The sequence below is a fragment of the Corvus kubaryi genome, unplaced genomic scaffold (genome assembly GCF_017639235.1).
Source record: "Corvus kubaryi isolate FWS band 111438036 unplaced genomic scaffold, C.kubaryi_AGA036_p1.0 37397, whole genome shotgun sequence".
Taxonomy (NCBI): domain Eukaryota; kingdom Metazoa; phylum Chordata; class Aves; order Passeriformes; family Corvidae; genus Corvus; species Corvus kubaryi.
Window position 1 is genome coordinate 4,817,036 of NW_024581136.1, and position 13,590 is coordinate 4,830,625.

Genomic DNA, 13,590 nt, shown 5'->3' on the forward strand with positions numbered 1-13,590 from the left:
GGAACCAAGAAAGGTCACTGCTGGAAAAGTCAAGGATAGTAGCAAGGCCTGGGTTAAGAGATGTGGCCTGGGATCAGGTAAGGAATCCATAATGCAAGGAACATGAAGTGACTAGAGCTACTGCAGACTGGAAGCAGTAAAACCTGAGTGAGGACCAAGCACACAGGAGACAGGAAAAAGCAATTGAAGCTCAGGAGGCATTGTAAAGGAAAAAAAAGAAGCAAACCAAGTTTAGCTTAGCTTAGGCAAGGAATTTGTTAAACAGCCAAAGTCAGCATCTTGATGGCCTCATATTTTTAAGTGTGGGTAAACTGGCTTAGCTTCCACTGTGATGATCCTGGCTTGGTCAGCCTTTGGTCTTGGCAAAACCTGTCTGATAGGAACCTTATCTCATTTGATTGCTGCATAGACAGGTCCTGTTCAATAGCCTCTCTTCCCATTCACTGGGATGTAGGGTTTGGATACATATATTCCTATCATGGTCCCTTAGGTTAGGTATCAGAAATTTCCAGGTTTAAGTCCTTAGTTTCTGGGTTTTGTTTCAGAATTTTTTAGAACTTGTGGCGTCTCCATTCCTCGAACTCTTCATCTATGGTCTGTTGGTCAGATATAGAAATCTGTCATGGAACTGCCTTCTCTGGAGAAGCTTCAGGTGACCTGGGAGTGGTGCATTCAAACAGGAGAAACCTGTTTGGTCCTTTATGACCCTCATAAATGTAAATAATTTCATAACAGTTTCTGTATCAAGTCAGCTGTTACCAAGTTCAGGCCTGGAAACATGGTATTTGCTGTTCTTGGAGAACCTTCCTTCTCCATTTACCAGCAAAGCAGAGACTGAGTCACTGGCACTGACTCCAAGCCATTTGTCCTCAAGCTTCCCTTACTTCAGGGACAGGCAGACTGTCTTTTTCAGTCACTAAGTGGTCTGTTAGCACCTTAAATGAATATTCTTTTCCTCTTGAAAGCCCATTGTCTCTGCTCTGCCTGCAGTCTTCAGACCTCAAAAATCCTGAGCCTGTCATTGAACCTGAAAGGACTTGTCATGCCCTGGACAAAGAAGCCTGCTGCACAGGTTTGCTGTCTCCTTATTACATATTCTGTACTCCAGCCCACTGCCAGCATGGCCAGGCAGAGACTGGGGTATCCCATAACTATTCTAAGACCAAGTAGTTGCCAGTGAGCAGTTCCACAGCACATTGTTCATATTCTCTTTTCCTGGTTTGCAAATGTCAGCCACAGGTCACACCACGTCTCTCTGTCTGCATGTATATTTGTTATATATGTGTGTGAGCATAAACATACACATACATAAATAAAATGGGTCAATATTTAAGGTATGTAGTGAAGCCTTGCATATGCTTCAGAAATTCAAAGCAAATGCAAGTAATTACATGTGCTGGAATTGAGTGGTTGTAAACTCTGGGAAGGATGGTAGAGCAAAGGAGACAGGGAGAGAGGATGGTAGCTACTGTGAGGAATGCATGGTTCTCCACTGCTGGCTGTTTGGAGGCCAGGAAGGCAGGTGCAGGCCTCTGCAACATGAGAACATGAGTAGTAATTTGTGGAGATGCATACATTTGTGCTGATTAGGCTTCTTCTGTAACCAAGGAGTGAAAGCCCATTGTGGGCTCATTAGAGTTGTCATTAAAGATGTTTAAAGGTGAATAACACTGTTCTGTAGAAACTCATGGAAAAAACAATGAACAACACAAAACATGTTACCTGAATTTTGATCCAGCCCTTCTGTCATTGATACAGGAAGTGCCATGATGAATTCTTCAGGTGCTTTTTCCTAGATTGTGAATTAAATTAGAAGGTCTTGTGTGTGATAACCAGGAATGGAACTGCCAGCCTTGCAGAGGTCATAACTCCAGTGTTCTTCCCACAATCCTACTGGAAAGAAAAATGGACATTTCCTTCCACAGCTGATGGACACATGATTCCCAGGAACCCTGGTACAAAAAAGATGTGGAAACTTCCAAAAGGTGCAATAACATAAGTAGTCAGGGACAGGATTCTATCGGAGTTCAGTTACTGGGATGAACCATATGGTGAAGACACAGCCACGTGTTTCACACTTTGAGATTAAGATTAGTAGTTATTCAAGTTGCCTATGAAATTTTAATGACTTTAGTTATATCCTTGTTAAAGTAACTTGGAAGGAAGTTTGGCTGCGCAATTTCTCTGTTTTCAGTGCATGACTTAGGGCAGAGATAGAGAAGATCTTTAATTCTGGAGAAGTATTGGGAATAAGAGGCTATTATGTGACAGGAATCCCCAGCTGATGAAAATTAAAGAGTTTCCCAATTACCACATGGCCACAGATGCTCTTAAGGTATCCTTCAAGGAAGGAAAAAATCAGAAGCAGGGCTGGGGGCTAGCCTCTGGGCTAGGGAAGGAACTCTCTTCACAGGACTGCCTCCAGCTCTACACTGTAGGTACTTCCCTTCCAGATCTTTTTCCCTAATACAAAGAAAGGCCCTCCATATCTTCAAACCCTGTTCTTCTGGCTTTGTAACCCTTCTTCAAGCATCCTTTTGAAATGATCTCTTGTGGATGTCATGAGAAAGAACCACTGCCCTGTTTCACGGGGTTCCAAGAGGTGTGCTGGGACATGTGCTATTACAGTGAGCATGGAATGAATTACCAGTGAATATGAGAGAGTTTAAGATCAGGCTTTTTTTAGGCTGCGTTCCAATGCATGAAGGTGATCACTGTGTTTTTCAATGTGTCTAGTTGGCTATCTTGAGTGCTGTTGAATGTGGGGTAATGTTAATATTCCAGTTGTGGGGTAGTAAACCTGCAGGAAGTTATCCTGTGCTCTATAGGTGAGGTCATATTTGTGTACCAGCACAGCTTCTCAGGTGAAAATGCATTACTTCGAAAGGATTTAATTCCATGACTGTAATTCCTGTTATTAGTTTTAGGAATAAATTCAGCTGTTACTGTAACATCTGAATCAAGATTTAGGCTAGAGAAAAATATGCCTGTAACTTCAGAAAGAAGAAAGAGTGAAATGTCATTTGACAATGGGGTAATCTGTGCACATTCAGCCATCGCTCCTTTTCCTGGCTTTGGCGCAGGGAGTGAATGCTTTTGCTTTGTGTCCAGGCTGCAGGTTTGGGGGAGAGAAAGCAAAACTGCACATACTCTGCAAGGAGGAGCTATAACACAGATTGATCCGGTTCAGAAGAAAAAAAATGTTTTCTTCCAAGCCATTACACAAATTCTGCATGAGCATAAAACTGTAGTTTCACCTTGAATGCTTTTCAAACAAAATGCCTCTTTCCAGAGTATGCATGTCAATATAAGGAAAACGGCATAAATGTCACGCTCAGTCTGTCCGAGCTGCGTAATTTTGTTCTCGTGCAATGGGAGCAGGTGGTGGGAGGTTGTTTTGATGGGCCGAGAAGCTCCTCCCCTCCTTCCCCAAGCAGCATTCTTATCTGCGTCAGCAGTAATTGTGTGCCTTGCACTGCTTTCAGTGAGGGTGAGTGCAAAAGATACATCAATATGAGGTATCAAACCGAGGCTTAGGTGCTCTTTTTAAGTGGCTACTCATTTCCTTGAGCCATAACATGGGCTAAAGGTTAACTTACATATTCTCCGTGGAAGAACAATTTCCTTTTTTTTGGGGAAGGGAGAAGGAGGGGCAAAGGGCGTTGTTTCATATTCTTTCCTACCTATAGACTCCATGTGATGTACAGTGCTGCTCATGCAGATTTTTTTTTTTTCCTCCCACTGGATTATTTGCTAATCAGACTTCAGTGCAGTGGAGATAAGGGCGAGACTTCTGCCTAGCTAGGAGGCTCTGCCGGCGCCCCAACCTCGGAGCCAGGAGCGACGCCGCTGCCGCGCCGGCTCCCGGCGCGCCCCCGCTCCGGCGTGCCGCGTGTCCATGGGCCCGGCGCGGCGGAGCTGTCCGAGGTGCTAGGATGCTGGCAGCAGCCGGATTGCAGCGGGAGAGGAGCCCCACAGTCCTGCCGGCACCCGAAGGTAGGCTTGCTCTTTGTTTGAGAATCCCTGATTAATCAACAGCGGCATCCACGGACCCGGGCAGCTGGAAAGAGCAAGCCTGCCGGTAGTCACGGGGGAGAGACAGAGACGATGCCACGAGCCAGACTGTTTCAGACCTTCTGTAAGTGGCAATGAGCAAGCAAGCGTCTTTCCTGCTGCAAGAAGCCATTTGGATAGGATATTTGCTGTTCCTTATATTCCTTTCTTTTTGTCTCCACAGAACATATTCAAATGAGGCACCTTAGAAATCTCTGTGTTAGTGCATATGATGGTGCTGTAATCGTCTGTGTTGTAAAGTGGGTAAAAATCATCCAGTTTCTTCTCTGCTGGACCTCAAAGCAGGGTGTTGTTTATACCCTCCCATTATCCATACCCTCTCCTCTCTGAATGTGGATTTAAAGAAGAAAGCACCTGTCTTTTCTTTTCACTGCATTTTTTTTTAAAGCCAAACTTTCCATGCCATTTTAATCGTATGTTAAGAAGACCTGTAACATAACAGATTGACTTATAGTGATGTCGACTTCTACAATCTGGGCAATTCTGCCAACAAGATTTAATGCACTTTAACTGAAGAAAAAAAACTGAGCCTAACTGAAAATCTGTTTCTTATGGTGCTGAAATATCCCTTCCAACTGCACTGAGATAACCACAGGAAAGGGCTTTTACAGACAAAAGTCACCTTTGATTATTGCACTTAGTGGTCCCCGTGGACTTGAATTTTGGTACGTACATATTTTAATACATCATATGAGCATGCTAATAAAATATGGTGCTAATTGGAATGAAAAAGTAACATTACAAAATGAAATAACGAGTTGTCAGAATGCATAGTGACAAGGTTGCATGTATTTTTAGAAGGTATTAATCAAGCCATTGCTAAACTAAAAGCTGAAGTCTGTTTGACTGGTTTTGTGTACTTCACATGTTGATTGTGCTTGTAATAAAGACATTTGGCAGCTGATTTTTTTTGTTTGTAAAAAGCACTGTTAAATAATTAAAACTGTTCTTTTATATTTTCTGATGAATTAATTGAAATAATTTCTAACATCTGTGATAGTTACTTATCAGACCCACTACACCATTAATATTTTACAGCATCTTAACATGATGCTGGTGGTAGTGAAATCTCCATTTCATTTTCTTAAAGAGGAGGAAAAAAATAAGTCAATCATCAAGAAGCTCATGATTTCTTCTGAGTTCAAATGCACTCCTCTTTGCATACAGAATGTGTTTATATGTCTGCTTGTTGTGTGGTTTAATTTCTTTGTGCTGTTTGTAAGTCCTCTGCATAATACTGGGATGATAAAAAGTCATAATTGCACTTAAGTGCTGGCCATTCTGAATCTAGGTTTGCAATTGTCCAGCATCCATGCAGTTAGGATGCAGCCTTTGCAATTGTCCAGCATCCATGCAGCCTTATTTTCCTCTGGGAATAAAAGTGATAAAAGTGTTGCTGTATTGCAAAGTAAATAACAGCTTTTTACATCCTGGAGTCATAGAGGAGTCATTGTTAGCAAAGACCTTTTTCCTTTTCAAAAGGTACCTGCAAGGGAGCCAAAATTCAAGGCTCAGGGTATTTTTTGGTTCTTAAAACTATAGGGAACATAGCTTTCCATTAGGCAGGGTAGGACATCTGTAGAAATGGAATATTTCTTTAAACCCATGTGGCAGCATTCTCAGTCTACTGAAGGAGACACTTTTAACCTCTTTAAGTGAAGGGCTCAGCACTACTTAGCTTCAGTGATTTCACCCAGGTGCTAGAGCTCATGCTGTGCAATATAATGAGCACCAGGTATATAATCTGTAATACCAGCCAGAATATAAAGTGTATTTTGTACCTCCAAATGAGAGTAGTGGTTCCTTGGTTCTTTTTCTTTAAATATCTGCCTATATAGTTGTCAAATGCTATGTAGTAGGAAACCTGCAGCCGATTTCAGAAGGTCTTTCCGCTTTGACATTAGAATTTAATGCATCACTGTGTGTGAAAGCAGAAATGCCATTTCATTGTTAAGAATGAGCAGGGAATGCAACTCTCAAAAGCATGTCTTAGCATTTGTCTCATCACATTCACCTGCTGGGGGGCACAGTTAGGATAGGAGACAGTTCTGCAAAGTAGTCTCTAGTATATTTTTCCCTCACTAAATTTTTCTTGATTGCAGAGAAAGTATTTTTTTGTACACTCAATACCATTAGGTCCTTATTAGTGCTGTTGTGGTCAGCAGCTTCTGAAAATTGGATATGGCTGACCTGTCTGCTTTTATTCTTGCAAGCAGCTAGAATGCAACAGCTCAAACTCGAGGGTTGAATGGCTGGTTATTGTCCCGGTTTGTGCAGAATCCTTCCAATATAGTGAATTTAGTGGAGGAAGTTAACAGGTAATGTGAAAGCAGATGAGTTTTCAAAGACAGGAGGCACTATTTGGGAGGGAATCAGGCAGGACTGGAGGGATGTGTAGTAGGCCTTTATAAATCTGAGATTGGACTCAGGACTTTGGGCAACCCCACACTTGTTTTTCCACGGTCTCTTCTCCTATGTTAATTTTTTTTTTTTTTTAAATCCCTCTGGTTTGGAAGAAGGCAATCAGTGCCTTTGTCATTACTTCAAAAAGCTCCTTCAGTTTAATGTCAGCATTGCCAATTTTCAATGCAGCACAGCTGCAGCTTATGGCTGTCAAGCAAGCTGAAAAGCAACTGATATTTTGGGGATCCTGGTGTGAGTAAGAGGGAGAATGCCATGTCTGAATCTTCACATGTAGCACTGCTTGGATACTGTGGTATGATTACTCATATTCTGAAATCAATATTTTTGCACACTGATCATGTGAAAAGGAGGTGGTTTGTTTGATCAAAGATGCTGTATCTGTGGCATCAGAGCAAATGGTTCGATTAGAAGTAAGGTATACAACAGTCCTGTAAAACACAATGCACTGTGCCCTCACAGAAATTGTGTCTGAATCAATACAATGATCTTGAATTTAGTTATGTAAATATTTCTAGGCAAACAAGGAAGGGGACTGCTTGCCCTTGCCAGTAAACCAGATGCATTGGCAGGGAAGGGAAAAAAAAATCTTTCTTGCTTTACTCTTCCCATGCTGACAGCTGAATACATGAGCTGTGCCAGTGTGAGCCGCTCTGCGCTCCTCTGTCAGAGCCCCTCTGACCTGGGGGTACCTGACAGGGCAGGTGTCAGTGGGCAAGACGGGATGTGATTGTGGCTTTTTCTCAGTGAGGTTTCACAGAGTGTTAGTTTGACCTTTAAGAAGCAAAGTGAACATGATGGAGAACTCCTTCTTTGTGTCCCTGTGCTCAGATGGAGTTTGAAAGATGTTTGTGTTCAGAGAACGCTCAACCAAGTTCCTCCAAACAATTTTTGTTGACTTCTCAGTATGTTGGCTTCAATAGCTACATTTCAAGGCTTTTCCTCTGTCCCGCTGTCTCCTTTTGTTCCTTCACACTGAGGAGGGAAAAGAAAAGAGTGTCTAAAGAATTTCTCAAGTGGTACAACTCCCAGTTATAATTTTCCAGGACTGCTTGGTTTCAGAAAAGAAAATACACTGAAAGCAACTTGATTGCAATTACATAGGTGACTCGCTATAGTCCTTGTTGCTGGTTAACAAAATCCATGGCCACAGTGTGTATGTTAGGGATGCCAGGACTGTGGGGCCTCACCGACAGCTTACATGACTTATTTAACAATTTGCATTTGCACAGTTTTAATCAAATATGAATGTACTCAAACAGAACACTTGCTTGTGCCTGTATCTGTCCTGGCAGATGGTTAGGAGTTGCTCACTGCCTGAGTTTACCAGTCAGCAGAACCTTTGATCAAAAGTTGATCAGTGCTCTCCACCCATTTTCCAAGGAGGGGGCAGGCAGGCACTGCACAGGACTCCAGGGCCATACGTGTTGATTGCAGCCTGTTGAAGTAATTGAGCACATTTATTAAGGTAATATATTCTCTGAAGTGGCATTAATACCTGTGAGTAAAATTGGTCCTAGTGTGCTGCCCAAGCAATACTAATATTTTAAAAATGTTTACAGTAATTAATTAAGCTTTTTGCACTGGCTGTTAGCATTTTTAATCCCTGTTAAAGTATAGCATGCACAACTGTACACTAACTAAATGCAGTGAGGCTGTAAAATACCATGTACACCCGAGGTACAAGGGCTTTGATTTAGAACATGCTTGCTGCTTGCACAGAGGCTTTTTGGAGTTAGTGACACAAGAGCAGGTTCGAGGCTCTGAAATACCTGTGTGTCCCCCAACTACTCCCAGGAGTACCCCAAACTGTATTTATTATTATATCATGAGCATGCAAAGATCAGCAGTCACAGGTGGGACTGGGCCCTTGTTAGGACAAAGAATATATCTTGATCTATTTAGTAAACAGTAAATTTTTGCATGAATTTAGTAATAAAAACATCATTAACAAAGCAGATTCTCAGTTCGTGAAGCAGAATAAGGGCTTTTTATTTAATTCTTTTTGCAATTGGAATGACTTCATCCTCCTATTTAAAAAAATAAATATCATAATACAAGGAGTTTCAGCATATCCTTAATTTTCAGCTCATTCCTGACCTCCAAAAAGGAAGGAAAAAATGAGGGGAAGAAATGCAGTATAGTCACAAAAGACAATGTAAAGCATATCGTGTCTTGGGGAAAAATGAATGAGAACTGCATTTTTTGGTAGCCTGTTGAAGTTATCTTCAGTATAAAATTTCCTATTATATTTCAGGAGTAAGACTCGGTCACTGAATAAATCAATGGCAATACTGCCATTCAGGTCACTAGGGTGAGACTTCTCTGTTGTGCAAGTTTATTTGAATTTAATTCAACATATGCAGAAACAAGATTTTACTAGAAGTCCAAAATGGAAAATACAATAAAATAGCTATCTGCTGGGGAAATGGCCCAGAATTTAACCATCGAAAAGCAGATATCATTTGAGGAGTTCAGAGAAAGGGGAGTTAGAGCTGTCTGTGCTGTTAGCATTGGTTTTAATCTTGTAGCCTTCATGCTGTAGAGAGAGATGCTCAGGAAGGGACTTTAGTATCTGGACTTACTTTATTTAATCAGCAAGTTTAGGAATTAGTCTAAAATGATATCTGTTGAAGCATCATAACTTTCATAGAGTCTGCTCAGCTCATTTTCAGCTTTCCAACCCCCTTCTTTGCAGACAGTGTGCTGCTTATGGTGAATATATAGAATGGCTGAATGCATATTGCAGCCCAGTGTGGTTCTACCCAGCTCCAGTGTCAAAGCTGTGTGAAATGGCATGCAGGCACATTGGGCTGCACTATGACCTCCTGTGCTGGTGTTACCCTGCAGGGATTAGTAGGAGATGCTTATACCTATGCTTGAAAATGCTTAAAGATCACTTCAGTGACGCTCAACATCAGCCTAATGTTCATGTTCAGGCTTAGTTGATAGAAAAGGTTGTTCTTGGGAAGCAGGAGAGGTAATGGAGTAGACCCTTTGCATCCTCTGAGTCTTCATGATTTTAACAGTCATGTTACCATTGTACAGAAATAATTTTGATATGCAGACATAAGAGAACAAGGGGAAATTATCAGTGTGCTTTTAAGGTGTTTAGTGCCTGAAACCAGCTGCTTGTTTCCATTGTTACTTCAAAAGATCCCCCGATCAAAAACAGGGGAAAACATTAAAGGGCAGAAAAATTTTTCCCTACTCTTTTCATCCCTTGCATTCTCAGAGTCAGGGCCCAGATCTGAAGGCCCAAAGTGGATTGCTAGAATCCTTAAGAGTATTTAAATTTATTTATTGATTTATTTTTAATCAGTGCCCACCTAGATCAGAATTTTACTTCTCCAGCTATGTAATAAATGTTAGAAATACAACATTATATTAGGAAATAGGGGAAAGATTTTTGTCGCTGATTCCACAGGAGCCCTGCCCCTAAAATCTTTGTGCAGACATGATTCTTATTGCCTATTCAATAAGATCCCTTCTAGTTGTAGTGCTGGCATGGTTCTGAGGCTGATTCCGAGAAACCACACCATCCTTCTTCAGGGAGGGGAGGAATGCTGTAGCAGTGAATAAGCAAACGTGCCTTAGAGAGCTGAGTTCAGCTGCCAGGTCTGCCAGCAAATCACTCAGTGACTCCTGCACCAGCTTCCTGGCTGTGGGATGAGGATTCCTCACAGGGCTGTGTGCAGGTAATGCCACTCAAGCTTGTAATGCCTCTGGACCTTATAGTAATCAGTATTTAAAATAAGACGGAAAAATTATATTTTTTTAAACTTCTATTTTACTTGTTTAGTAAGTGGTTAATCCAGTCCTATCCAGCACAGACTTTAGAGAGCAACAGTCTTATCTCTTGATCTTTATCTACCTTGCCTTTAGTGTCCTGTAGTATTTACTGATATGTCTATACACCAGAGTTCTTGCCCCTCCCAGGAGTTCTGTTGGTGAGTGGAAAACCTTTGTGGCTTCTCTGTAGAGCTTTTAGGCTGCCTGCCACAGACCCAGGAATGACCCAGGGATCTGAGTGTGTCTGCTCCATGCTGCTTATGGTGTCTGTTCATACCTGTGGAAGAAATACAGATTCTTGGAGACTTCAAGGACTTTAGAGTTCTGAAGGTCCCAGCTCAGCTGGGCATTCTTGTCCATTCTTGGAACTTCAGGCTAACAAGGTGTTGGGCAACAGATGACCAGGGCTTCTGGGCTCATATCACATTACTAAGAAATACAGGAAAATAGTTCACTATTCTTTCTAATAGTTCACTTCTTTCTAAATTTTGAACCTGAAGAAAGCTTTTAAGTTTTTTGTTTCAAAAAATGGAACAATATTTTTCACCTGAACTTTAGAATATCCTGCAGAATAGGAATTTTGTCTGGCAATCAGAATACAATTTTTTTCTGGTAAGCTGCTCTGGTGCAGCCCTATTTAACTGTAAAAGGGACGTATTGTCCTTTGATGGAAGCCTTCTCAGTTCAATTCAAACTGAGATTCAGGATATCAGTGTTTATGCAACTGATGGGTACTAGGAAAAGGGAAGGGGGCGGGAGAAAACTCTTTTGGTATTTAAACAGTGTAATTGTATGGATCTGCATTGCCTGGAAGAAGAGACTCTTGGTTTTGTCTTCTCTTGTCTCGAGTAATGTTGTTCTGTGTTCTGAATTGCTTTGTTTATTATCCCTTAAATGGGAAAGTCTCCGTAAGAGACAATTTTTCAGATATTAATTACAACTGACACAACCTTGCTGTCATAAACCATAAGCTATTTTCCTACTGATTAAGGTATTATGTGTTTTTTCAACCTGCAGGAAACGTTGCTTTCCTTTGTTCATTATCTCCTGCAAGATGATGAGTTCTAATCAGGAGGAGGTCACTTTGGGCGCTTTTCTCCAGTATATTGAAGATATGGGGATGAAGGCCTATGATGGCTTGGTTATACAGAATGCATCAGATATTGCTCGAGAGAATGATCGCATGAGGAATGAAACAAACCTGGCTTACTTGAAAGAAAAGAGTGAAAAACGCCGAAAACAAGAAGAAGCAATAAAACGGTAAATATTTTGATGAAAAGATGAGTGGTCTGGCGGAGTGAATGAAAAGTGAGGGGCTCAGTTTCAGATATGGTAAATATGTGTAAAGCACTTGATTTCTAAGCAGCTTGCTGGCAAAAGCAGTACAGACCGTTGGTCTCTGTCAGGCTTCTAATGCATGAGGTTTACATTGTGTAGACATAGTTTGAGCATGTGTGGCATATTGAGCAGGTGTGATGTGTAACAAAAGGTTTGGGGGTTTGGAATAGGAGATGTAGATCTAGTGACAAATCAGTTGCCGTCCTCTTAGTGCTTTTAGATGGACAGTTTGTATTTTGGGAAAAAATGTATTTGTGTGTGAGCAAGACAGGGAAAGCCTCACAGGTCAAAATACACTCTTCTTGACCTGATCTTTTAAATCTGGTAAATTTTCAAAGCTTTCTAACTGGTGTATGAGGGGTTTTTTTAAGAAAAAGTCTATATTATTTACATTTTCCTTTCAATTATATGATCTCTGAAGTCAGTAGCAATATTGCAATCACTTAGAGGAAAATGGATCAAGCCCCTGATGGGCAGAACCCTATAATGGCTCTTCTTGAACAATTCCATTGATTTTAATTGACAGTTAATGAGAGGAGCACTTGCATGACCCGGCTTCTTGTGCCAATGGATATCAATGAAACCTGTACAGCCTCTTGGAGAGGAAAAGAAGGTTGAATGGAATAGATATAAATATTTATTACTTGCAGATTTACAGATACAAAAAATTGGTTTTTCTTGAGGTGAGGGTAAAATTCTCTAATTCAGGTAAATCATCCATCCAAATCCTTAACTTTTATATGCAAATTAATAGCTTGAGCATAAGCTGATAGGAGGTCCTTTGAATTTTTTCCCCCAGCATGAATCTTCTGTATTTCAGTTTAAGTGATTAAATTTTATGCTATGTCTTGGGTACTGTACATCCAGGTATATCAGACATGCTGTGCTGTGAACATTCGAGCAACGCCTCAGTAGTCTGATAATTTTGATGGAGCATTAAAAGGAAAAGAGCAGCACATACAGTTTGAAAGAGGAGAGAGATGAAGGAATGTAAAGCAAAAATGTGGCTGCTTTATGTTCTAGGAAGTACAAATTTTTGGATTTTCAATAATTTCATTGGAGTGATATGTGAAATTAGGGTGAATACAATTAGGCTGTACTCTGCCTAACCTGCTTGCATGTACTTTTATACGTGTGACCATAAAGCAGCAGTCACTAGGTACCAGAGCAGTTCTTTGTTATGAATAAGTTTCTTGGGACATGAGAGAGTAAGTTGTGGATCTGCCTGGTTCTTTATAGTCCTCTAGCCAAGCTTCTCTACCTCATTTGAATAGTAGTGGCGGTATTTTCTACATTGTGGTTGGTTTGTGTGGTTTTGTTCATTGATCCTGGCAAAGTGATTTGATGAAGAGCTCTGGATAAGTACAGATCATTTAGGGCTGAGCCAAACCATGAAATTCCTCCCCACACTCAACTGAGATCAATGAGAACAGAGTATTTATCCTCAGTCGCAGAGCCAGAAGACAGGAAGAAGAGGATCAGCAACACAGTGTGGGTATATTAGAGAAACAACATGTATTTGTATGTAGATTGGAGACAGCAACATTTCCTGAATACAGTGCTCTTCTGTGGGAAACTATGTTTGCAGAGATCCCCTCTGATCTCTCCCCACTTGGCTTATCTCAATAACACTGAGGGGGGGAACAATATCAGTCTGAGGAAACTAAGTAAGAAAACACCTCGGGAAATCTTGAAAAATACTTTAAGTCTTTTTCACCTTTTCCCATGTAAACTTGGAGAGGTAAAAAAAGATACTTGAGATCCATCTTTGATTGGAAAAACTAAAAGCAATGGCAGACCAAGTAAATACGTGATTTGACTAAATGAACCACGATGTCTGAAGTCACTTAGGCTGATTGCAATTGAGTCTTCTCCCTGTAGTAACCTCTAGAGATTCATCCAAGACCATGTTGTCTATTGAAATGCAGCAGTCAGGAAAGATAAAGTAGGATCATTGATTTCTTA

At 40.9% G+C, this 13,590-nt stretch overlaps 1 protein-coding gene across 6 annotated transcripts in view; it reads left to right on the forward strand.

Annotated features, from left to right (window-relative positions):
• The first annotated feature begins 3,442 nt into the window (after positions 1-3,442).
• Positions 3,443-13,590, forward strand: part of NYAP2 (neuronal tyrosine-phosphorylated phosphoinositide-3-kinase adaptor 2) — a 136,858-nt gene continuing 126,710 nt past the window's right edge. For 2 of the 6 annotated variants that reach the window (XM_042041983.1, XM_042041986.1), the window contains exons 1-2: positions 3,444-4,739; positions 11,305-11,547. In XM_042041983.1, the coding sequence (XP_041897917.1) occupies positions 11,342-11,547 (206 nt within the window). In that variant the 5' untranslated portion in view covers positions 3,444-4,739; positions 11,305-11,341. Of the gene's footprint in view, positions 4,740-11,304; positions 11,548-13,590 lie in introns of all 6 variants that reach the window. The other 4 variants (XM_042041984.1, XM_042041985.1, XM_042041987.1 and 1 more) reach the window with 4 other exon arrangements.